The 25,335-nt window shown below is 44.9% G+C and overlaps 4 protein-coding genes and 1 non-coding gene across 18 annotated transcripts in view; 1 reads left to right on the plus strand and 4 right to left on the minus strand.

Moving 5' to 3' along the window:
* Positions 1-9,960, plus strand: part of Wdr62 (WD repeat domain 62) — a 66,191-nt gene extending 56,231 nt beyond the window's left edge. For 6 of the 13 annotated variants that reach the window (XM_070283474.1, XM_070283473.1, XM_070283475.1 and 3 more), the window contains 15 exons: positions 6-425; positions 485-1,207; positions 1,271-2,532; positions 2,605-2,927; positions 2,995-3,137; positions 3,409-3,453; positions 4,210-4,324; positions 4,577-7,126; positions 7,329-7,424; positions 7,501-7,649; positions 7,769-7,844; positions 7,911-7,985; positions 8,202-8,396; positions 8,459-8,615; positions 8,764-9,960. In XM_070283474.1, the coding sequence (XP_070139575.1) occupies positions 6-425; positions 485-1,207; positions 1,271-2,532; positions 2,605-2,927; positions 2,995-3,137; positions 3,409-3,453; positions 4,210-4,324; positions 4,577-7,126; positions 7,329-7,424; positions 7,501-7,649; positions 7,769-7,844; positions 7,911-7,985; positions 8,202-8,396; positions 8,459-8,615; positions 8,764-8,962 (6,528 nt within the window). In that variant the 3' untranslated portion in view covers positions 8,963-9,960. The remainder of the gene's footprint in view (positions 1-5; positions 426-484; positions 1,208-1,270; positions 2,533-2,604; positions 2,928-2,994; positions 3,138-3,408; positions 3,454-4,209; positions 4,325-4,576; positions 7,127-7,328; positions 7,425-7,500; positions 7,650-7,768; positions 7,845-7,910; positions 7,986-8,201; positions 8,397-8,458; positions 8,616-8,763) is intronic. The other 7 variants (XM_070283477.1, XM_070283472.1, XM_070283479.1 and 4 more) reach the window with 3 other exon arrangements.
* Positions 3,647-3,717, minus strand: TRNAG-GCC (transfer RNA glycine (anticodon GCC)). Its single transcript has one exon. It is a non-coding gene; the product is annotated as a tRNA-Gly (tRNA).
* A 1,328-nt stretch (positions 9,961-11,288) lies between the features above and the next one.
* On the minus strand, positions 11,289-11,849 carry LOC108074523 (uncharacterized). Its single transcript, XM_017166600.3, has one exon. The coding sequence runs from the start codon at positions 11,740-11,742 to the stop codon at positions 11,392-11,394; it is 351 nt and encodes a 116-aa protein (XP_017022089.1). The 5' UTR covers positions 11,743-11,849; the 3' UTR covers positions 11,289-11,391.
* Positions 11,850-12,036: 187 nt separating this feature from the next.
* LOC108074514 (protein lifeguard 3) lies at positions 12,037-13,111 on the minus strand. Its single transcript, XM_017166591.3, has 3 exons — positions 12,822-13,111; positions 12,513-12,761; positions 12,037-12,457 (listed from the first exon to the last, which is right to left on the minus strand). The coding sequence occupies exons 1-3, from the start codon at positions 12,930-12,932 to the stop codon at positions 12,101-12,103; spliced, it is 717 nt and encodes a 238-aa protein (XP_017022080.1). The 5' UTR covers positions 12,933-13,111; the 3' UTR covers positions 12,037-12,100.
* Positions 13,112-17,806: 4,695 nt separating this feature from the next.
* Positions 17,807-24,050, minus strand: erm (earmuff). Of its 2 annotated transcripts, none has more exons than XM_070287655.1 (2): positions 23,651-24,050; positions 17,807-20,331 (listed from the first exon to the last, which is right to left on the minus strand). In XM_070287655.1, exon 2 carries the CDS (start codon positions 20,317-20,319, stop codon positions 18,421-18,423), a length of 1,899 nt encoding a protein of 632 aa, XP_070143756.1. In that variant the 5' UTR covers positions 20,320-20,331; positions 23,651-24,050; the 3' UTR covers positions 17,807-18,420. The 2 variants fall into 2 exon arrangements, with proteins under 2 accessions (XP_070143756.1, XP_017022231.1); XM_017166742.2 differs by lacking the exon at positions 23,651-24,050 and adding an exon at positions 22,201-22,407.
* Between the last annotated feature and the right edge of the window lie 1,285 nt (positions 24,051-25,335).

Genomic DNA, 25,335 nt, shown 5'->3' on the forward strand with positions numbered 1-25,335 from the left:
TGCAGTACAAGGATCCCATTCCCTTGATGGGACGCAGCGCCATTCTGGGTGATTTGCGGGACAACGACTTCTGTGCGGTGGCCTGCGGCAAGGGCGTGTGCGCGGAGAGCACGTACGCCATCACCCGGCAAGGCCATCTGGTGGAGTTCAGTTCGCGCCGCCTGCTGGACAAGTGGGTGCAGTGCCGCACCACCAACGCCAACTGTATCTGCGTCAACGAGCGCTTCATTCTCGTCGGCTGTGCCGAGTCCATCATCCGCATCTTCAACGCAGAGACGCTGGAGTACGTGACCACGCTGCCACGCACCCACTACTTGGGCGTGGACGTGGCCCAGGGCATCCAGATAAACCATATAATGTCGGTGCCGCAGCAGGCCAAGTTTCCCGATTGCATCGCCATGGTGTTTGACGAGCAGCGATCCAAGGTGAGGGTTTTAAATGGAAAAGAGTGTTTTCGAATTCTGATGGCTTTATTCTCCACCAGGTGAGCTGCGTGTACAACGATCATTCGCTGTACATCTGGGATCTTCGCGACATCTCCCGCGTGGGCAAGTCGCACTCGTTCCTCTACCACTCCACGTGCATCTGGGGCGTGGAGACAGTGCCATATAATGTGGAGCGGGAGCCATCGCAAACGCTGCCGGAGGAGTGCTTTGTCACCTGCTCCTCTGACGACACGATTCGTGTTTGGGGCCTGGACGGCTGCACCAACAATGATATTTACCGCAGGAACATCTACTCCAAGGAGCTGCTAAAGATCGTTTACAGCGACGAGGAGCTGCAGTTCATCAAGGATCAGGGTTCGTCGTTGTTCGACAAGGCCGGCAATTCCTCTTACGACGGCAGGAACGGTGTGCGTTGCATCAAAATCAGTCCGGAGCTGCAGCACTTGGCCAGCGGAGATCGGTGTGGCAATATCCGGGTATATAACCTGGTTTACCTGCGCCTGCTCACAACCATCGAGGCGCACGAGTCTGAGGTGCTGTGCCTGGAGTATTCCAATGACAAGATCGAGCGAAAGCTGCTGGCCAGTGCCAGCAGGGATCGTCTCATCCATGTCTTTGATGTGGCCCAGAATTACCTGTTGCTGCAGACGCTGGACGATCACAGCTCCTCGATTACCTCCATTAAGTTTGTGGGCGCCGGACTCAACTTCCAGATGATAAGCTGCGGAGCTGACAAGTCTATAATGTTCAGGAGCTTCCAGGTAAGTCCCTGGCTTAATCCTCGAAGACTTCCGATTAAATAACTATCTTCCCTTTCCCTACAGGGCAACATCTTTATGCGGGGCACCAACACCTCTGGCAAGACAACGCTGTACGACATGGAGGTGGACTCGAATTCCAAGCACATCCTGACCGCCTGCCAGGATCGCAATGTGCGCGTCTATGGCACCCAGAATGCCAAACAGACGAAAACCTTCAAGGGCTCGCACTCGGATGAGGGCAGTCTAATCAAGCTCAGTCTGGATCCCAGCGGCATCTATGTGGCCACCTCCTGCACGGACAAGACCCTGGCTGTCTACGATTACTACTCCAGCGAGTGTATGGCCAGGATGTACGGCCACAGTGAGCTGGTCACGGGCCTGAAGTTCACCAACGACTGCAGGCACCTGATATCGGCGAGTGGCGACGGCTGCATCTTCATCTGGCAGGTGCCCCACGACATGATTGTGACTATGCAGGCGCGCATGTCGCAGCAACGTCTCCGATCGGGTCATGCTCCGTTGCCCCGTCCCCTGGCTCCTCTGTCGCCACAGGATGGCATAGTCATGGAATCACCGACCAGTGAAATGGAGCAGCCCAAGTTTGGAGTCACAGAGCGATTCTCGGACGTGGGACAACTCCCTCAGTGGGCGATGAGAAAGGCAGCCGGGGACTCGGATAGCGGCGCTCTGTCCATACCCACGCCCAGCGGTGGTGTTGGATCCCATTTGCCGCCTGCCCTTCAGGCTGCCTCGTCCATGGGTAATCTAAGCTCGTCGCCAAGTCAACAGCTTCCGGGAATGGCACCCAGACCACGAGGGAGGTGGTCCCAGCGGAGCAGTCAGTTGGAAACCGCCGATGACCTCCGATCCAATTCGGAGAGTCCCCTGGGCACCGTTTCCTCTGTGGGCGGACACAGTGGCGTGAATGTGCAGACGTCTGATTATAACAGTGCCTCCTCCAAGGACATTATGTATAATCAAACCTACTTGAGCGAGGACTCCTCCATCGATTCCGGAATGGAGACGCGAAGGGGCGAGCTCAAGTTTATTGGCAGCAGCAACAATGGAACAGTCGTGACAGTGTCCTCCGTTTCCTCGTTGGCTGTGTCTGCCACCAATGGTGCCATTACAACCGGATCCGGACCAGCCGGCCAGCAGCAGCAGCAGCAGCGACTGCAGCTGCCGGATAAGCGGGGTAAGCCGGGCCTGCGTTTCGATACCCAGACCCACGATCACGACGGCGACGTGGAGGACATCTCTGATGGGGAGAGAACGAGCTCGGATCACGGCATGTTCTACAACAACCTGGCGCCCAGCACGCCAACGTGAGTACAGGGAACGAATTAAATAATTAATGTAACTTATAAATGTGTAAACCCAATCCCTAATCCCCGCAGAGACTTCAAGGTGACGGCCATGAACGAGGAGGAGCTGCGTAAGTCGATGCGCCGATCAAAGTTCGAGAAGTCAGGCCTTCAGCTGGCCACCTCGGGGCTAAGCGGAAACGGAAGTTCGCATACAGCCAGCACTGGAACCGGAACTGGAACCTCCGACACCGAGGATGAAGGCTCCACGCCCAGTGCCGAAAATGCCGAACGTTCGCTGGCCTCCACGCTGGGCGGCAGCTCGGAAAATCTGCCGCAAAGCAACAACAGCTTCCTGCATGCCGCTCTGCCAGAGGGACCGGGACTAACCTCGCCCATGGAAAGGGGCACAAGCAGTAAGACTCCAAGACCAACTCTATATATATATATATATTGAATGACTTGACTTGTCCTTTCCCCTAGGTCGCCGAAGCATCAGTGCCAAGCACAACACGGAGAATGGGAAGAGTGTGGCGGCACCGCCCACCATTACCAAGTCGTATACGAGCACCAAGAAGGAGGAACTGCTGCAGGTCATCAACAAGGTCAAGCAGCAGCTGGAGAATGTAAGTGGCTGCGGGGGGTCAAGGTCTTTTTTATTTTCGATGTATTTTCCCGGATTTCCATTTTCCTCCCAGTTTTATTTCCCCATTTTAATTTATGCTCTTTCTTTTGTTGTTCTTTTTCTGTATTTTTTATGTGTGTCCCATTATTTGTTTTTCGGTGTCTGGTCTGTGTCCAACTTCCCAAAAACCCCACCCAACACATGCACCAAAAAAAAAAAAAAAAATACAAATTAAATCTTTGCCTTCAATGTCGGTGTGTGTGTGTGTTTAGGGTACCCGCAAACCTGGCAACCCAAGGTTGAATGCTATAGTCGAGGTGAGCCGATACTAAAGACTGTTCTAAGGACGCTTCCTCTGATTTGTACATTTTTTTCACAAAACTTTAAGACTAACAAGGAGTTTAACTTATGCTTTTTTATGCCTTAAACAATCACAGAACAATACAAATTACATACCTCTTGAGTAAACTTATTTAAAAAAATATTTAAAAAAAGAAAAAAAAATTAATTTGCATCGGCCGGGAATCGAACCCGGGCCGCCCGCGTGGCAGGCGAGCATTCTACCACTGAACCACCGATGCTCGGTGAATTCATCCAAACCAAACCCCAACTTGCCACATCTGCTGTCATCACACACACTCACTTGTCCCAAATAGCAGCTGTGTCTAAAAATAGCCCAAAACTAGCAGCGACTAAAGAAGAAACTTGCTTAGTCAGATAAGCTTCGAGTCATTCGAAGATGTTGCTTCCACTAAACCACTCAACCCAGCTGAGCAGCCAGAAAACCACTCACACTAGTAACACTCATATCGCCAACTTCACTCGAAAACCAGAGTTTTAATTGAGCTCTTGAATAATATTTTAAATGTTTGTTATTGGAATTAATATTAAAAGTATAGTTAATAATCAATTTTCTAAATGCTTTCATTATAATAATAATTTATTAAATTTTAAAAACCAAACCTAATTAACCCATGTATTTTATTTTCAACTAACTTTTTAAACAAACTAAAATAATCTATTTTCCAATTAATAACTGTATAATTAATATCATTACTTTTTTGGATCCACAGGTAGGCCATAGACCCCTTCGGGGAAGCCATAGCATATCGGACCTGAGTCTGGCTGCCAATTTGGATGGCTCGAGGAGTACGGGCGGCGGTGGTCCAGGACGTTATACAAAGCCAGGTGAGGGATAATGAAGAAATAGGGAGCCCTGAGACCATGTGTAAAAATCCCATATCCAAGTTGGACCATGTAGGCTAATGTAACTCTCTCTCCCGTTGTTTGCTCTTTCTCTCTATTGTCTATATCTTTTTGAATACTGCTCTCTCCTTTTTTGTGCTGCGATAAAAAAACAAAATCAAAATGTAATGAAAAACGGTGTAATGATGAATTTTATCCCCCTTGAAAACGTTAACTTTTGACTAACCCTATTAGTTGTTTCCCATGACACTTTGCAGTATACTAGTACCCAAAATCCAACAACCACAACAGCAACTGCTGCTGCACCAAATGTGAATTCGCAACAGCAACATCAGCAGCAGCTGCCACATCAGCAATGCATTCCTTCTGCCGCCTCTCAGCAATTTTTCAATTGTGCTGCCCCCAAATCCAAGCTACAACAAAACTTCCAGACGATGCGACAGGTTCAACAGCATTATCCTCCCTATCCCCACCACGTGGGTGTGCATCAGATACATCCCCCACCCGGAGTTCCTTTCGGCGGCTCCTCATCTGCTGTCCAGCACCGCCAGCAACATCATCAACAGCAGCATCATCAGCAGCAGTCGCAGCTGCAACAGCGGGTGAAAAGGAATCCTGCTGGGAATAATAGACGTACTCCTAGTATCTTGAAGCACTACAAATCCTGTCCAGTGTCGCCGGTGCACGAGGAGGTGGAGTGGTCAGCCGAGGGCAACGAAAGAGGAGCCCTCCTGGGTGAACCCAAGAGGCACTCCGTTTATGCAGATGATGCCAGAACTATTTTGGACATGATCCACGCGGACACGGAGAAGATGATAGATGAGATTACCAGGAAGTATGGGGATCTCGATGAGCCCTGCAGTATACCGGCTTCCTATTCCATGCCAGCCAACTTGAGGGGCCTTGGTGGCCTGGGCTCCACGGGAGATTCCACGCCAACTGGAAGGACAACTCAGTATTATGTTTACCGTGAGTTTTATCAGTGCGAGCGGAAGGTCTCCCTGTCGGATATATTGCAACCGGAACAGTTTGCGGCCAGCCAAAGGCGATTGGACGAGGCCAGATTCCTGGAGACTCAGCGCCACTCCAGTGCCAGCTTTTTCCTTACCGGGCAACAGAGTCAGGAGTCCCTGTCCCTGCTCTCGGATGGCGATGGAGCCGGCAGTTACTGCAACAGCCTGGAGAGCGTCCTCTCCGACGAGAGTGACTGCCAGAGTGCTCCGCTCGACTACCCCCAGGCGCAGGTGACTCAAGTGCTTCAGCAACGCCACGCTGGCATCCGGAACTTTATCATCCATGGGCCAGTGTCAAAGTCGTACGGGAATAGCCCAAATGCCTATGGCAGCTTCGATTACTATATGCGCCAGCAGCACCATGCAACGACCACGGCCACGGACAGCTTCGATGTCACCGGCTACAACCTAGAGCCGCTGAAGCCACTGCCCAGCTCGAAGACCTATCCCAGAATAGCCCAGGTCCAGGCCTCGGAAAATATACCCACTCTGCGATCCAAGAACAAGCAATATAACTCAGGTGTCAACAAGTCGTTGAGCACGGATTTCGCTCAACAGCGACAGCAACGGAACTCGAATCCCATGCAATCGGGCGACAGCAATATGATGTTTGTGAAGAAACCCCTCAAGCCCAAGCCCCCGGTGCCGGCCAAACCACAGAACCTGGTGAGCACCTTGAGCCACGTGGAAAAGCAGCAGAAGCAGCAAAAGGAGCAACAGAAATCACAGTCCCGAACGGCCAGCGTTGTCCGGCAGTTTGAGCATAATTTACAGAAGTTCGAGAAGGAGAAGCAAAGGGAACGGGATCATCAGCAAAGGAGGCCGACGGCAATGCGGAGTTCGGTGAGCAGTGGAGCCCTGGCCGGAGGAGGATCCGGCACAGGCACCGGCACCCAGAGCTGCCTGAAGAAGGTCTCACGCTTTGATACAAGCGAGAGCAGTCGCCGAGCCACCAGTGTGAGGCAGAAGAACAGGCCCAAGATCTCGGTGCGATTCAATACAGTTTCCCAGATTAAGTATACGCCCAGTGCCAAGAGGGAGAGGCAGCGGCAGGCCAGAGAGGCAGAGGAGGAGGAGTCTCCGCCGGAACTGGAAGTCGGCAGCCTGCCCAGCGACTACGGAGAGCGTAGCTTCGAAATGTATTTTGCGGAAAATGGGAATGCTCCGGAGAACTTGGAGAATATGCAAACTCTCAAACTCTACACGAAGCCCCAGCTCCAAGCGGTGGTCGATGAGATCCAGCAGGAGCGAGAAAAGTACCGCAAGAACCTGGATAATGCAGGAAGAATCAGTGGAAAGGGCGGCTCCACCAGTCACCAGTGCCAGAATATAGCCAAAAAGATCGACATTATCGAGAAGTTAATCGAAATGGAGGAACGCAAGATGGAGCAAATCCGTTTGGCCACCGAATCTCGCCTGCGACCCTTCAACTGCAATGCCAAGGAGAAGGGGTATGTGAAGAGTTTGACCATGAATTTCGATATGCTGGCCCGGGGAGAAGAGCCGGCTGAGGATGAGGAGCTGACCTCCAAAGATGCCTCTGATCTGTGCGCCTACGCCAGGAATATGCGAAGAAACTGCAGTTTGCCGGATGTCCTGGAGAGCACGGACTTCACTGGGATCTATAGTAGTCAGGGCGTGGAGCTGGCCAAGGAAGTCAGAGCCGATGATGAGGGGCGCGAGGAACCAGAAAACACTGCTGCAGATGGTCCCCATTGCGAGGACAAAGGACCAACGACGGCGACGACTGTTGTTTTGAGGATGGAGCCAGGTTTGAGCCCCATTTCCGCCTTGGTTGTTGATGTTGTGACTCTTGAGTTTCTCCGCCACCCACATTTGCGCATTCCCACAGTTAATAGTTTTTATTTGTACCCCTTTTTTCCACTCTCCATACCAAAATCCCACTAGCACTTTAAACAAAAACCATAACCGCACGACCCGAGCCGTAAACTAATCTGTGACCCACTTTGCAGGCAATCCCAAAACGATTAATCCCATGCCCATCGAGGAGTCATCCATACGCCGCGCCTGCTCGCTGAGCGACCTGCACATGGGCAACTTTGGCAAGCGTAAGCACCCTCGATTATAAATTTTTATTATATATATTTCAATCTGATAAACTGATGAATATTTAACCTCTTGTAGCTGGAAAATCCACTGGCGGCACGCCACAGAAGCCACAGATCCAGCATAGGAATGGCAACATCTCGCGATCAGCCAGCAAGAGGAACAGTCTGCAGGGCAAGACGGGACTGGGTGCCTCCAGCAACTCCATGAATGTCCTCAATCAGGGTGTAAGTTTAACTGAAGAATAATATTAAAGTGAAATTTCTTAGGAAGTTAAATTATTTCATCTAGAACAAAAGTACAAAAATATTTATTAATCAAATTTTTATCCATTATTTTCCTTTAGAGCGACTCTGAGCCCGAGGACAGCAATCGTTTGCGCAGTGCCAGCAACGGACAGGGTCGTAGTAATGGACCCATAGGTAAGTAATAATACTATACATTTTTGTTATATGAAAATACTTATTTAAATTCTATTTAACCTTCAGCTGCCAATCGTCAGTACAGCAACAAGATCAACAATGCCAACAACAATCGTCGGAAGACACCAAACTTTAGCAGTGGTGAGTATTAGCAAAGGAACTTATAATAACAAGGTATAGAACACCCAAACACTTAAATTATCATATGAAAGCAATTTTATTAATTAAAAATTAAAAATTCAAGTTCAAGAAACAACTACGGCGTTACTCATCTTGTTATTATAAGGATTTTGGTAGCAGTTTAGACGAAATTATATGTAATCTTTATCTAATGATGAATTATTCTACCCTTTCTAGCCACACCACAAATGCAGGACGACTCTAGCTCCGAGGAGACGCCCAATAATACGGTCAACAACAAGCCAATTGTGCCACCGAGACCAAGGAATCTGGGCTTTGATCACAAGAGCAAGCTGCTTGGCAGCCCTGTTGGAAATGCCAACAAACAGAGGAGCGGTGTGACTTCCCTGGAAGAATATGAGGGCACAGATCGTAAGAAACTTGTAGAGCATATATTTAAAACTAGAAGATAATATATATACTTTTGCTTATAGCCGAAGCCCAAGTGCACAATGTGATCAACAAATTATATACGACAACTCAAGCAGCCATGCAGCTGCATGCGAATCTAAAGAACTCCCTGCTGCTGAAGGAATTGGAGAATGCTTTAATCATGTCCAGGAATATGCTGAGCAGCATTACCACAAATCGGTAGGGGTTAACTTTTGCGTATAGCAAGAGAAAAAGTCAATATCATCTCGATAATATTGAAAACTTTGATATATTAAATATTAAACTCTAAAACAAACAAGTTGATTATAACATTTGACTTATTAAAATTCAATTTCTATATTTCCAGACAAGCGGAAAAGACAAACAATGGAGTCGGAGTCGGAGTGGGCCAGGGTATGGGAGTGGGAAATAGTGGGGGTGGATTGAACCACGATCAGCTGAGCGCTGACAACGGAGACTATCTGATGATGGTCAACAACTGTGCCGATCTTTTGAGCAATTTACGCACGAAGCACAAACCCGATGACTGTGAGAATAACTCCTAGTGTGTAGAGCTTTAGGATAGACTAAATGACTAAATGCGGGGACGACTAACCAACACCTATTTATTTAACGGAACACATACAAACACACACACACGCAGAGGAATCGAGCTCTTACTAATTTGTAATTAATAAACATTCACAGCTAATGTACATTTTTTTTGTTTAGTAATAAGTCCCTAAGATTTTGCTCTTTCGTTTATATAATTTCTTGTCGTGTGCGTGTTGCATTTCTTTTAACATCTAATTTATATGGCAATAAAATGCGTGTTTAGCTTGAATTAAATTCTGTAAATGTTAAGTTTAATAAGCCGTTTTTTGTACGTGTTAAGTGTTATTTGAGTTTAAGGCGAAGCGATGATGAAACGGAATGTCCAAGCGAATTGTTATAAAGTGCGCTTAGTCCATATGCCTTCTTTGTGTGTTTATATTTTTTTCTATCTTTGCCTCTTGTTTAAATTCAGTTTGAAAATGTAAAAGACAAAGGAGAAGAATACGAAAAGAATATTGTGTCAAATTTGAATATTCCAAAATTCCAATTTATATCCAAAATACTATGTATGTATGCCTACTCTCACATTATCACTTATGCCACAAATTATGATCAGAGAAATGCTTATGAAGGGACTGGATTCTTCGTCAGAGAGTGAGAAGCAATTAGAAAGATTTCCAACACCCATTGTTCTCTGTAATAAATTCTCTATTAGTTAATTATTCGATTGTATTTACAACAATTATAACACTACCTATACATATACATATATAAACCTAGATATGAACTTGAATTAGTCCTAAAAATTTACTTTACAATAATTTACAACTAAACGAAATGTATTAAAATTAACTTCAAATAGGAAAAACCAACACATTTATGATTAATTATGCTATCTAAACTCAAAACTAAACTAAACAACCAAAAGAAAAAACAACAAAAAAAGAAAAACAACTAATTCAAAGCGAAAATAATAATACATAATGCATAATTTTTGAAAAACATTAAACTACGTTTTTAATTCCTAACTTTTGTCTTCATCAAGCCCATTCTGATAACAACAACAACAACTAAAACCTGAGGCCCCCTTGGACTTGGTTTCAAATTTGCTTATTAATTTGGCTGCCAAGAGTAAAGGGCCCCAAAAAAACACATTTAATTCCGATGAGATCTTGCCATATGCACTCGACATATGGCCCCAGGATTCACCTATACGATGTAAATAGGATGGGCAACCGCATCCAGAACCAAATAATATCTGCGTACACACACGACTAATACAACTAACTCTGGCAGGAATTGTGTAACATTTTAAGAACTCTCCATTGAAAGCCTTATAATAAAACATAAATCAACGTTTATCGGACAAAAAAAGCTGGACTTTTTTTGAAATTTCTTTTAAAATGAGTCAATTACCCTGGCAATTGGGTTCCTAATACAGGCTATTAAACAGAGATGACCTGCCCAGCAGGTGATGCAATCGTCACGAGGCCACATACATCTGAGGCCCACCTATGATGGCCAAGAAATCACCACCCAAAAATTGTTGTAATCTGCCAGCTATAGGGTGGACCTTGTTAAACTGAAATCTAATGAAATTCCAGTCATTTTTAAGATCAATATATTAAGCTCTTTCAGCTCTGCCTCTCTCTTTAGCTACTGAGAAACTTTAATAAGCTTATGCTGCTTAGCTTGTACATTGCAAGCAAAGACCAAGCTATCTTAAAAAAGCAAGTGCTTTTCGATTCCTATTTTAATAAAGATTGAACCCCCTTTGCGGTTGGAGTTTAGCAAATAATACTAAGAAAACCAGCAACTAAAATCCTATAAAAACTAAGGTCCACACCGCTGTTCCTCCGCCACAATGAAGCTCCACTTCAAGCAGGCAACGCGCCGGTTGTTCAGTTCAGCGCTGACCCCACGGCTAAGGGATGCGGCGACGCCATTGATACTTTTGGCAGCCGACGGGCTTCAATTAACTTGTGTCAATATTGAGCTAGGCCAACACTCCGGGAGTGTGTGTGTGTGAGGAGTGGCAGGGGAGATGAAGGTCCTGCTGCCGTCCTTCCCACTCGATAACCCAATAAAACGGAATGGCCAAGGTATGTTCGATGATGATGGGACTCACCCTGAAAGCCAACACACACGCTGCCTTCACCACCACCTCCGCAAGGGTCTCATCGCTTGGTCTCTTTCTGGCATTTATGCTTTATGCATAATTTATGGCAGCGCCCAATCATGAAAGCGGGTGAAAAAGTTGAGCAGGAAAGGTTATCAATAGCCGCCAGACACGCCCTCGCCTGGCGTCATCACCTGTGTATCTTTAGTCGTAAAAAATATGAGGTTATTGATTTAATTTATACTTCAGTGAAGTGAGTAATAAGCACATTAAAAAATATAACAAATACATATATTAATCATCATGGATATTCATTATCCTCTAACAAATCACATCACAATCGCTGTAGCTGTAGAAGAAGGACGATCCGCAGGCATTGCTTCCATAGGCACGCACATGGTTATACCGTCGGGCCATAAAGATGAAGTATGCGCAAAACAGGATCATTAGGACGAAGCAAACAAAGATCAGGATTCTGGTTGTAGATGGAGATGTAGCAGTTACCCCGCACAACATAGCCTGGTTCTCCCGGACCTTTTGCAAACGCTTCCTATGGCCACACTCGCAGCAGCGAACCTTCTCTAGGATCTGGATCATCCCCAGGTTTCGTCGCTCCTTGGCATCGCTAAACATTTGGCATAGGCCATTGAGCATATTCTGTACTTCGCACATTTTCACAGATATTTAAAACGAAAAGTAGTTGATTTTATTAAAATATAATATATTAATATAACAGACAGCAGTGACAGCCTTGATTTAAAGTTGACTGTAGAAACAAAATTGATTTGATCTTCTTTTATGTTTATAAAGATGTCAACAATAGTTTTTCAGATAATTTGGGAGGTATTTAACAGGATGAAAGGCTTATTCATTTATTGTGTTAGGATACCAATAATTATTACATAAACTAAGTCTAAATCCATACAAGACCAATAACTTGTGGTAAAAAGCTTAAAGCAGGCCAAGTAAAACAACTCAAAATTCATTTATTATAAATAAGATTTCGTTTCTGTTTGAATTACCGATTAATTTACATTTCTAATAGTCCCAAACATATGAGTAGCATTTTAAAGATCTCTATGATGTCAGTGTAGATCTGCAAGGCGGCTATTATGTAGTCCTCCTCGTCGTATTCATTTTTGTGCGTCTTGCCGCCAATCAACAATTGAAGGTCTATTACGAGGAAAAGGGAGTAGGCAAATATACCGACGGCGGCATATATTATCAACATTATTCGAAAGAAGAATGTCAATATCCCCAGTAGCATCAGGATGACAGATATTACGAAAACGAAGATCCAGCAGCCTGTAAAATCGCATGGCGCGAATTTGGCGAATAGACCCAACAAGATCACCATGGCAGTACAGATGCCGAATGCAGCGAAAATCTGTCCAGAAGAAGGGTATTTGGATACTGATAACAAAATTTCTTAAGAAACTTACCAATTTAGGCTGATACCGGGACACTACCAAGCACAGTAAGACAGTGTGGGCCAGGACATACACGGCCAACAAGATGAATTTAATCGGGGACCTGCGAAAAAGCTTCTGGCAGTAGCAGACCAAAATGTGGATTGTCATCAAAACACAAATGGCAGGTATGAATAGCCACCAGTGTCTTCTGAAAAACATCCTCGTTGGCCGATGGAACACAGGTATGGCGGCAAACAGCGAGGTAAACAGCAAGTTGATCTGACAATCGAATTAGAATTCGTGATCCGAACCTATATCCAGTCTCTGTACATATCTCACCGCCACTATCATTAAGACCTTGACGATAAACCTTCTGCGGACACTAGGATCTTCGATCATCATCCCCATATCGCTGTCTCTGCTGTCTCTCCTTTTTCCACAACACGCCATTTTCTAAAATTTTTACTTATACTTGTTCTATTAAACTATAAATTTGTTGTGACTGCAGGCGAAAGGATATTCGAATTAAAAATAATTTCTCACTGAGATCTAGATATCATGAATAGAATTTTATTTATAACTGGCTTTTATATACCCATAAACATTATCATGTCAATAGTTAGGTTATTTATAGCATGATACAATTATACAAGGTAGTCCCGTCGGCTGCTGAAATCGTTCGGATTTTCAGTGCGTGCTCGCTTGTTGAAGGGAAAGGTTGTGTGTGGACGCATTTTTTTTCGAGTTTTTAACCCTTAGTTGGAAATGACTTTTTGCAACTGTTGCCGACGGCATGTGCACGGCGTGAAATTTTTAATTTAAACTCATTTTATTGTATAATTATTAAAAATAAAATTACTAAAAATATTCCAACTCGTGTTATTACAGAATTATTAAATATAAAATAATATTACAAAATATTCAAACTCGTTTTATTATAGAAAGCGACTTCAACCCTCATCCGAAACCTAAGGGTTAAAACTCACACTCTATTGTCGTCCCACTCGCACTCATTAGTCTGAACTGCTCTCACTCGCACTCATTGTTATAAGTTGTAGTGTACCAGATGTTGCCGACGGGACTACCTTGTATAATTCTATCATGATTTATAGTCGGACTAAAAACTCAGTGTGTACTTAGTAGGATATTTTGTTTGCCAATAAGCAAGACTAATTAATGGAAAGTTGGCGGCTTTAGGAGGCAGCTTTACACATAATGAGCCACGCCTCGCTGCCCGCCAATGTAGAAGTGCGGCATGGAAAAACCTAGGAAGCTGGCTGGCTGGCAAGGTATTCGTGACTTTTCAGGCGGGAAAACCTGCGGGGCGGTTTTGTGCTCAGGTGTGAATAAACGTGCAAGAAGTTGACATAAAGCCAGGACAATGCTGGGAGGACTAAGGCAGAACCGCAGGGAGAAGCAGCGGCGGGAGAAGCTGCATTGGCAATCGGTGAACCGCACTAATTGAGCCGCGTTACGTCGAGTCGAATGCATTTCAATGTGTTGCCAAGCAGCTTCACCGATCCCATAACATCCCACATATTGTCATCATTTTCCAGCCTCGCGCCTCTTTAGCTTTGGCTGGGAAGTCGAGCAACTGCTGTCCGGAAACCTGGGTCATCACTGCCATCGCCATCCCCTAAAGCAACCACCCACTCCCTTTTGATCTGATCCCAGTCAGCTGCATTTCCTCGAAAAGGGATCGAAGGTTCGGAACATAAGCTGGAATTTTAACGCAAAGCTCCAGATAAAGTCCTTGACCCTTGTCAGATATAATATAAAGGTGAATTTTTGAAAAGGAATTGAGAGTCCTGCCACAGTTACAGATCCATTTTACTAAAATAATATAATTACATAGCCTAGTTATGGACCTACTTTTCACTTAGTTCTTTGGCAATCCTGTATAAGTGGTATCTCCGCTACATTAATATATTTTATTAACTACTAAGCCCGAGGCCTACATCACAGATTATCCATAGGTGTCACAGATATCCATTCCATGTCATCTTAAATAGGGGCTTAGCTCAATTTCTGCCGGTGTATCGGACACCCTAGCGCATCCTTACCCGCGGGGCTCGCATAAAAGACGTGGAAACTATAAGTGCTCATATAGAATGCTGTAATGCTCGCATCTTCAGCCCCCGTGGCTTCAATTTTTTTCTTTTCTAATGGCAGCCAGCCATTGACATGGGACACTTTCGATGCGGATGTGGAGGAGGAGTGGGAGGAGATCATGTCATAGTTCAGGGAGTCGACAATTAACGGCACAATTACCGAGAGCAGAATGTCGTGGCGTGGGTTAAGTGTTTCTTTTTTTTTTTATATATGTACATTGTTGGCTCGAATGGGGGTGAGGAATGAGGGGATGGTACACTTATGTATATATATATGGCCATTAAGAGGTGCCGAGAGAGGGTGCCCGCCTCGTAATTGAAAGGAAAATGCAGCTTTAGCTTTTTAAGAAATTGTAATCACAGCAGATTGCGAACCGAACTCTCGGCTCAACCGCGCGCCACAAAGATGCCAGGATACAAAGATGCAAGGGACACAAAGGCGATAGGTCACAGCAGCGAAACTCAACAGGGCCGGAGACAATCCCTCGCACTCGGTGGCGTAATCATATCCGGAAGAGATTACGCTGCGATTCACGCTCGACTTGCATCCCCGCGCCCTGCGTCCCCCGGTGCATCCTTCTCTCGTGTCCTTATTGTTCCAGCCACATTTTAGGTGATAAGCGCAGTCGTTGTCTGCAGTTTTTCCACCGCCCAAACCTCCCGGTAATGTCGGACAATGGAATTGGATTATAATTTTTTGTATTATTTTTTTTTGTATTGTTAACGGCGAGCTCGAGTGCTTGGATTTTTCTTCCACATTTTCGCCCAACCCCGTGTTGCGTGCTCGAGTTGTTGTGCCTCCAAAGGGGAGAGTGGAGGTAACGATGGGGCGTGGTGCTGATAAGAGTTATTGATATGCGAAAAACAAAACATGAAAATATTATGCTTATTTCACTGAAATGATGGCGCCAGCGGAAATTGTTTATGGCGGGTAAACAGTTTTTCTGGGGATATCGAATGGTAGCTACAAATATGGCGGAAATTTTTAATCATAGTTTTGGGGTTAAATTAAGAAGAAAAAAATATGGAAATGGTAAGCACCTTTTTTATTGTTATTGGTATTATATTTAAGGTAGTTTAAAGGAAAATTATTTATAGTTATATTAGGAGGAGTATTTTTATACACTTTTTATACACACTCATTAAAAGCAAAGATATTAAATCAATTATAAATATGCCCAATAGGCAATGAAGTCTCCTAATAAAGTATCTTAATTATAAGTTCGAATTTAATTTACCAAACTTGAAAACCATTTTTAAAAGATTTATAATCTAATAATCCCCTGATAAACCCGTTTGCTAACTTTCAATATTAATTTTAAATAGTATTATTTGTTCCTAATTAAATTAAACAAAATCTGAATCAAATTAGCTTTCAAATAACCAATCGCATCGATGAATTTCCATTATCAAAGCTTTTCTTTGACACTCTGACAGCTTCTCACCTGGCGGGCATTCATTACCAGCTTCCTCTTTCTCAGAAAAAAAAAACACACTTTCGCCTGGTCAATAGCCCTTAATTAGCTTAATTAATGTCCTTCGTTCGAGTGACCAAAAAATAGCGGATTGTGTGAAGTGCCTAGGCGTCATGCATAAGCGGACAGAAAAGTGGAAAAGTGCTGACTTATCTGGACGGGATCAGGAACCGCCGACCAAACGCGTTCAATTAGCCAAATAAGTCAGTTTTGCAGTGACAGTGCGAGTGAAGGGGGATTGCGGATTTGGATTGGGATTTGGATAGGCGAATGGCTGGCTGGGCAGATGGATACTCGAATGGTCGACTGGGCGTGCATAAGGCAAACATCAAAAGGAACATGACAACGGCTCAAGGACCATTCACCATTCACTCCACAATTGGGGGTTGGCCTTCGGAGTAGATAGGAATCGGGTTCAAAAGAACGCCGCGAGTCGGTGTCAAAAGTCATCCGAAAATTGGGCACAACTCCTCCTCATGGACTCTCTGTGTCATTTGAATGGAACCAGAAGTCCTGTCAGTGGGCGGTGTGCTTGAGCATATGCTGAGGGCCCACTGTACGTCACTGCGCAAAGGATATCTGATTATTTGCATAAAAAAACAAACGCTTCGTATTGCTCGATTTCGCTTTTCGTTCCCATTTGGATATTCGATTCGATTTGATGTTTTTGAATTATTCATATAGCCGGCAAAAAAGGGAGGGCATGAAGAGTAATACTACAACAAAAAAAATGTCAACTCAAGTGGGCATCACATGCGTCATCCCTGACGGGGGCATTAAGACCTTACAATAGGCCACTGTCATCAAACTGAAAAGCCAGCAGGATAGCATCAGGACTTTCGTATGAAAATAAATATTCTTTCTTTATAAGTATTTGTATAAAATGTCAAATGGTAAATAATTAAAATCAATGTTTATATCAATATAACTTTCGAAAAAATGAGTTAAATGAAAGCCTAAACGATATTGTTAATAAATAAAAATATTTTCTTGTCCATAAATATGCAATTTACCATCTTTGTTTCCATTTGAATTATCAAAATAAACCTTAGAGACATCTAATGAATAAAGCGAAATGGAAATTTCTATTGCATTTTTATGAGCAACCTCGGCAGATACTTCCAGACCCCCTACCTGTACTCCCATTTGCAGCTGAACGGGTATTCCTTGTCCTTTCCCAAGCTGTAGATCAAAGGACTATGCAAATGATTGGCGTGTGCCAGGACCTGCCACCTGCCGAGAGGTGGGAATGGGGGGCAGGTCGCCACTAATTAAGTTGCAAATGTCATGCGGCAGACATGGCGACAGTTTAGAGCCCATTAAACGCGACTCGAGTAATGCAGCGATAATTGTTTTCGTTTCGTTTCGCATTCGCATTTGCATTCTCAAGGATCGCAGGAGACAATCTCAATGACATGGCCCACTCCGTTGCTCAGTTATTTGCATATAAGTAAGGGGAGGTTATCAGATTTAAACCTCATAAATTGTACAAACTCTTGTTTCGTTTTAACTCCCTTCCCCCATTAAAAACTTGCTGATATGTTTAATAATTGAAGAATTGTTTTATTGCTTAAACATTATCAATAATATCACTTAGGCTCTAAACAAATTCAATGCATTCTTCGATCGATAATCAATTTCATCGCTTTTGTGTTGGATTAAACAGACACTTAGATACAGATATCTAGTACAACTCTAAGATACATATTAAGCTATGTATTTCGGTTGACTTGACTCCCCATAAACATTTCTCCTATATACCTAAAGCACTCTTGAGGATCTGTGTCAGAGGCCGACACAGGACTCAGTGCGGTACACATATACACATTCATGACTAACTAGCTATGTCCTGTGACTAAATCTAATACATTTAGAGAGCTTAAATAGAGCGTAGACTACGAATAACACTTGGGTCGTCTTAGGGATAAACTATTTACAGAGGGGGGTAGAAGTGTGTTGAGCGGTAGGTTCATCACCATCGTCATCTGCTGAGTGGGTATTGCACAAGTTGAAACCATTTGGTGGCTGTTGAGGTCTTAAGGGGAATGAGAGTTTGGAGTTCGGAGCTGGTCTTCATTCTTAAAAGAGTCCATTCAGGGCCCTCACTGCACTTCCGAGGGCCGTGCATCCAAGCTCCGGCGAGGGGGACTTCCGCGGAAGCACAAGATCCTGTCCGGAGTTCGGATTGCTAGCAGCGGCTGCCGCTGCCACAAACTGCAGTCAGTCGATCAGGAGGTCACTCCTGGCCAGCGCTGTGGACGTGGACGTGGCCGCTGTGGTCGTGTTGGTCACCGGGGTGCTGGTCGTCGATGCCGCCGTGGAGCTGTTCAAGCTGTCCGCATAGTATCGCTGTCAAAACACCTTGGCAATGAAGGTCTCCGAGAGCCTCTGCTGCTGCTGCTGAGGCGGATGCTGCTGTGGATGTGGCTGCTGCGCCTGCTGAGGCTGGAGTTGCAGGAAGGCGGAGCTGGGATAGTCCTGCGGCGGAGCCACTACTCCCAGGTGATGGAATCCTCCGGCGGGATAGTGGGAGGCAGAAGAACGCGGCCAGGCTGGATTGCTCGTCTCTCCGCTGGACAGAGGCGGCGTGGTCACATTTATGGGCGGCGAGAGACTGCCAGAGCTCGAGTCAGGGGTTAGCTGCCCCGAGGCCTGGCCATAACCGCCAGAGGAGAGGGGCTCCCGGCGCGTATACTCCCGCCTCCGTTCGAAGGACGGCGGCATGTCCAGGTCATCCAGATCGCCGCCAATCTCGTGCAGCTTGCGCATGTGCTTCTTCAGGTCAAAGTTCCGGCAGAATCCCTTGGCGCACACCCGGCAGGTGTACGGTTTCTTGTCGTTGTGCGTGTGCATATGGAAGGTGAGGTTGTAGATCTGGTGGAAGGCCTTGTTGCAGATGCTGCACTTGTACGCCTTTTCGCCCGAGTGGGTCAGCTTGTGGTTCTTGTAATTGCCCTTCTGGTGAAATCCTTTACCGCAGTACTCGCAAACGAATGGCTTATAACCGGCATGGATGCGGGCGTGGGTGTTCAGCGTGGAGGATCGGTTGAAGGCCTTGCCGCACGTCTGGCATTTGTGCGGCTTCTCCGACGTGTGGATGATCTTGTGCCGGCAGAGGGTGGAGGCCTGTCGGAATCCCTTGCCGCACACCTTGCACACAAAGGGCCGCGCTCCGGTGTGGACGGGCATGTGGCGGGTGAGATTGTAGTGGGCATTGAACACCTTGCCGCATTCCAGGCACGAGAAGGTCTTGGGCTTGCCCCCATTTGCCGATCCGGGGCTGCTGTCCTCCACGGAACCTTGCGGCGATGGAGAGCGGGAGCGAGACCGGGCTGCTGCGCCAGCTGCGGCAGTCGGTGGTGGTGGTGTCACCTCACCCTGATCCTGAGGCGATCGCTTCCTCTTCAGGTTGTTGCCTTGCAGTCCACTAGACACGCCTGACGACGACGACGTTCTCTGAGCCACCGGTGACTTCTCCAGACTCTGTTGCAGGCTGCTGGGCACAGCCTGGGACTGGGCAACGGCCGCTGCGGCAGCAGCTGCCGCCAGAGGATGTCCCAAGTTCCTCCTCAGCGACTGCGAATGATGCAGTGTGGCATTCAGGGACGCAGTGAAGCTGCTTAGGTGAGCAGCGCTGGCCAGGGACTGTTGTTGGGCGGTCAAGGCGGCATATTGGGCGGCAGCTGCAGCGCACATTAGCTGATTGGGGGCGTAGTAGAGCAGGGGATACTGGGAGAGCAGCTCCTGGTGGCGGGAGCTCACGAACTGCTGCACTGCAGCGCTGCTCGTGCTCGATGGCGAAGATCCTACCGTCGATGAAGTGGGCACCGTGCAGGCACCCGGCACATACTTCTTGAAGGCGGAATCGTAATTAACGGCGGAGGGTGAGTGATCCAGGCTGATCACCTCAATGGGACTGCAGGAGCGCTCCGAATCCGCATCAATATCTGGATCCTCATCGTCCTCGTCCTCCTGGATGAGCACCATGGGCTCCTGCACCGGTTGTGCATGCTGCTGTGGCGGCGGCTGTTGTGGTGGCGCTGCTTGAGTGGGCTTGTGATCCGGCTCCATGATCTTGGCTATCGAGAACTTCAAAGGACAAGCCCGTTTGGCAGGACTCTGATCGCCGCCACTCGGCGGACTCTGCTGACTTTGCTGACTCGGATTCTGGTCGGAGGCGGCGCTCTCCATCACGGGACTCTTCGACGGCGGCATCATTGCGACTTCTCCCGCTGGACTACACGGTTGCATGCCACGCGGACTCTGCAAGGACAACAAAAGGATTTCGATCAAATTGAGTATGCAAACTAAGCAACGGGTTATCAATTAATCGAAGGCATACGCCTCCATTGTTTATGCTTAAAGCGAACCGCACAGCGGCGGGTATATCGATGGGGTAGCTACCTTAAAAATATCCTTTATTCCCACAAAAAAATATGCATATAAAAATACATTACACGCACTCCAAATATTAATATTTTATATTTTTTATCAATTTCCAATTTATGCGTAAAAGGGTTAAGGATAGATGTTTACCCTTCTCCTTTCCCTCATTCTTTTGAATAAAATGTTCAAGTCTTGAACCTATTATTGTGACTGGAGCTGTACTTATTATTTACTGCCCGTCCAGTCAAGTGCAACTAATGCGTTGGCAATTCGGAGAGTACAAACAAACGCCAGCGGAGGGCGTGCTCCCAGCGGCAGGACATTTTTCCCCAGGATCATTCATGGCCAGCCAGCGGGTTGCAATTAAGGACTAACCGCAGTGCGTTTAAATAAATACTGGATATATGACGTATTGATTTTCCATTTTTGCATACCCATCGCTTTTGCACTTAACCCGTGCTTTCCCCCGGCATCTCACGCTCCGCTTAACCCAAACAAAAGCCTCAATCCTTTCGCCAGCATATTGCCATCAATCATAACACAGACTCCGACGGAGTCTGCGAAAATTTTTGGCGCGGGTCTTGGCTTTATTTGCACATTATCATCAGCGAATCGCTTACACTCGGCTGGAGGAGGTGTAAGGTCCCGGTCCCGTTCTCAATCTCGGTTTCGGTCTCCAACTCCATCTTCTCCATGTGCCCTCGAGTGTGGCTAATGTGCGACATCCGGTGCGATTACCCGACGACTTCCTTGCCGCTTTTAATTAACTTGATTTGACGCCTCAGTGGGTCGAACTTCCATCTTGTGTATTATGGAGTAGTTTCCCTCCCGAAGTGCGGTTTAATCTTATTAAAAAAAAAGAAAGGGGGCAGGTCCCATTTCACACGCTGACCCCGGAGGCAGTGACGGTCAGCCCTCTGGACTGAAAGTTTCCCGCCACTATACACTATCCCCATTTAGAGTAGTTAAGGCAACCTCATAATTTAGGCTAGTGTTCCTCCAGTGGCCACTTGAGAGTCGTCTGCTCTTGAAGAGTGCGTGTGTGCGGAATCGAGCTTATTAACAACGTGTGGGTAATAACATTTAATCAAAAGGCTTTTTAATCAAGAGACTTTGACATAGTTTATATTGAGACGGCTTTTCTGGGATATATTTATATTTAAATTGTGCTAGGCCCTAAAATTTACTATTTAGATAGTAAAAGAGGTTGAGGTTTTAAATAGACAAATACAAATTAGGCTTCAAATTAAGAAATATATATCATAAGTTTATATTATATTTAAAACGAAACTAAATGTAGTCTGACATTGACAAACAAATCTTTTAATTAAACTTAAATATTCTTTTCTAAATCGCCTAAATCTTAAAAATATTTGTTTGTGTTCTTTTTTAGAATTAAATAAATGTTTAAATATATTTTAAGAGGCTTTAAGAGTTTTCAAACAAATAATAACGTAATAAACAACCGAAGAAATGTTATTGGATGACAAAAACTTTTAGATACAAATTAAATTTATCTATTTTGAACCAAAACGTTTTTAGAATTGTACAAAAGCCTAATTTGTAGTATATTTAAAACTTTCTTAAAGGTTACAACAATTTGAACTATATTTATAATTCACAAAAATCCATAAATTATTACATCTTCCGCCTATAAAAAATAGTGTAACTCCCATTCCCGACGGCACTTCGTTGTCCCCTAACTAAACTTATTTGAATAATATCCAAAATACAATAAATACGTACAAAGTAAACCATATTTAGGCACAGCCTATTTGGGTATCCAATTCCTTTGGCAGGCAGCCACTCGCCGAGGATTGATTAGATCCTAAACACTTGCAAATCACACACACAATGTTCAACTTGGTTTAAAGTTTATCGTTTGTCTTTTATTTTATCACTTGTTTCGTAAAAACGACAAGGCTTTTTAAATGCAAATTTTGTTAGAACGCGAAAAACAGGATGCGCGCTCAGGATGCGTTCAGCACAGGATCAGCGACCGGAGCGGAATGAAAGCAAATAGCGAGCGGTGCGGGCCTTAAGAAATATGAAAAGGACACACGTTGAGCTGAGCGATGAGGGGTTGCTCGGTGGAATCAACCCCTGACAGAGTCCTGCCAACAGGACGGAGCGAGAAAAGACATACATAGAGGGAGATGGCGATAGCGAGTGCCAGAGCGGGATGGATTGATGGATTTTACAAAAACACACGGGAGCGATAGCAGGCAAAAGGAGAACTTCATCATCACGTTCAGATTGGATGGCATATCCTCGACGTCGACAGTGGCAGCGGCAGCGGCACAGCGCCGGCTGCATTATGAATGAAAGGACAAAATGTCGAATTGGAATATATTATGGCGAGCGAGAGGGGGTGAGGGAGAGAGAGAGCGAACGAGACAAGAGAGACCGCCCCTAAAATATTTATATAGAGATAGAGCTGAAGAGCTGTAGACCTGGCAAAGAAGATACATAAAGGAGTGATGACGAAGGAGGAGGAGGTGGCATCATCATCATTATTAGAGCGAGAGGCATAGATGGCCATGGAGGACAACGGAGTGCGAGAGAAAATCCTTTGGCCGGATTCCCCGTTCACACTTGATTTTGGATGAGGAGCAGGAGACACCAAAAAATGGCAGCCACCAGATGAGGAGGCTCCCTCACGAGTTGACTTTTTCACTACACGCACACACACACACAGGACCTCCAGCATCCCCTCTGTGCCCCCTCTGACGACTTTCCCCTCCTTGGACAGCTCTTGCCTTTTGTTGGGCGTTTCAATTGTCGTTTTGGCATTTCGTTTTATCAGCGTCTTTGTTTGCTCACCTTTAGCCCGCCAGCGGGCAAGGATTCTGTCCGATTCCACCGACTCGTACTCTTAAATCTATCTATATATCTATGTTTCTATATACAGAGGAAAATAATTTAAGATATAATTTATATGCTTCCTATGCTTAAATGAAATCAAATTAATTTCTAGAATATTAAATTATAGTTCCTTGAAGATACAATGAAATAAGTTTGAAAACAAAAGAATCTTTAGATTTCCCAAGAGATTTTTGAGCTTGCCAAAACCAACATTTCTCAAAAACCTTTCATAACTTTCCCTTGATTATAAAATCTATATATCAAATAATTATTATACTGTTTTCTCCACCTGCAGCCAATTTGGCTCGTTAAAGTTGGAGACTTCTCTTACCCTCTTAGGCAGCACTAGTCCAAATATAATCTTATATTCATTTTGATATCTCTGGCGCGGCTTTCTTGACTTTGTTTGCTCGTTGGTGCGCCTGTCATCCCTTTGCCGTTACCATTTCCAGGACTTTGGTCCTAGGAACTCTTTCCTTTCCCTCGGCATTGCAATGCACATCGCCGTTGCTGCTGCTGCTGGCTTTGCTGGAGTTGAGCAATTGCAGCTCTACGGAATCGCACAAAAGCACAACTCTTCAGGGACAAGAAGGCAAGGAGGGATCCTTGAAAGGACCTGGCCGCCATTTCCATTGCATTCTCAGGTAAGTTACGTCCTTTGTAAGGGTTTTGTGTGGGGAAATCGATATGCAAATATCAGCTCTTTGTTGATTAGATAGCTTTGTATGAAAGTTAAAGGTTTCTGGTGGGTTGAGAGAGGGTAATGTGTAGTAAATTCATTTACGTTTGCAAGCTAGAATATTTTAACATCTCTCAAACCTTGCCCTATTAGACAGTACTATAATTAGTGTTACCAGAAAATTAATTAGTGTCAACAAGAAAAAAAAACAGCGACAAAATGGTGATTAACTAAAGCAAATTGAACGCAAAATGCAAAAATGTGCAATCTGCATTTAGTTGAATAAATAAATGCAATGAAAAAAGACAGCTTCGACGGAAAAAAAAGCAAAACAAACCACAGCAAGCTGGACATTCAAACAAACAAAACGACAGCAGCCTGTAAAGCTTGAATACACTGAACGAAATAAAGAAAAAAGCTTTAATGTCGTAAAGAAAATGTTATAAAGCATTTTTAAATGTTCTACAAACTTAACAAAAATAATTATTTGAAATGTTTAAATCGTTTTTCTAGGTTCACGATTATAATATGAAATGTATACATATTTTTTTCAAGTAACATTTTCTATCTATTTAACCATTATTATTATATTTGTACCTTTGCAAATTAACCTTAAAATTGAAGATTTACACCTCCTCGGACTGGATTCTGGACTTTGCGAGCTGATGCCAGATTGCAGCAGAGGTTTGGCAGAGTTTTAATTCACTTTTGCTCACTTAGAATATTTATAGTTTTTAAGGAAAAAGAGTTTTCCAAAGACGTCACTGAGCTGCATGCTTGTCGAAAGAGTGTAAATCAAAGACTAAACTATAAATTGCAAGCAAAGAACAGCCAAGGGCAGGGCCTTTAGCGTATACAGCTTGTTAATCGCTTAGGTATAGAATGATATCTAAAGGTTTAATTTTAAAATAAATTAAACTTTAAAAACTTGAGGTGTTCTTATTCTTACAGTGTATCCCTGCCATGCTCCTCTCCTTTCTATTCACATAATCTCTCCCGCTATCTCTCAGCTCCCCCTCTCTCTCAACCTCTGTTCTCTTTTTATACATACAAAGGCCATGCAAGCATGACCAAACACACACACACACACACACTCAAACACTCGAAGGAGAGGCTGCACAAAGGAGGAGTGGATAAAGGTGGGGCCGAGGAAAGAGGGGGACAAAGGTGAAAGGGGCGGTCAGAGAGTGGACTAACTGTAAATGCAGAGCAGTGCAGAACGAACTAAGCTAAACAAAAACAAAAAGAACTTGAAAATCCAGCAAAATGGGCAAAAATAAAATATGAAATAAAGGTGCAAACGCAGAAGAGAGCATAGTAGAGAAACAGAGATGCCA

The sequence above is a fragment of the Drosophila kikkawai genome, chromosome 2L (assembly GCF_030179895.1).
Source record: "Drosophila kikkawai strain 14028-0561.14 chromosome 2L, DkikHiC1v2, whole genome shotgun sequence".
NCBI classification, from domain to species: Eukaryota; Metazoa; Arthropoda; class Insecta; order Diptera; family Drosophilidae; genus Drosophila; species Drosophila kikkawai.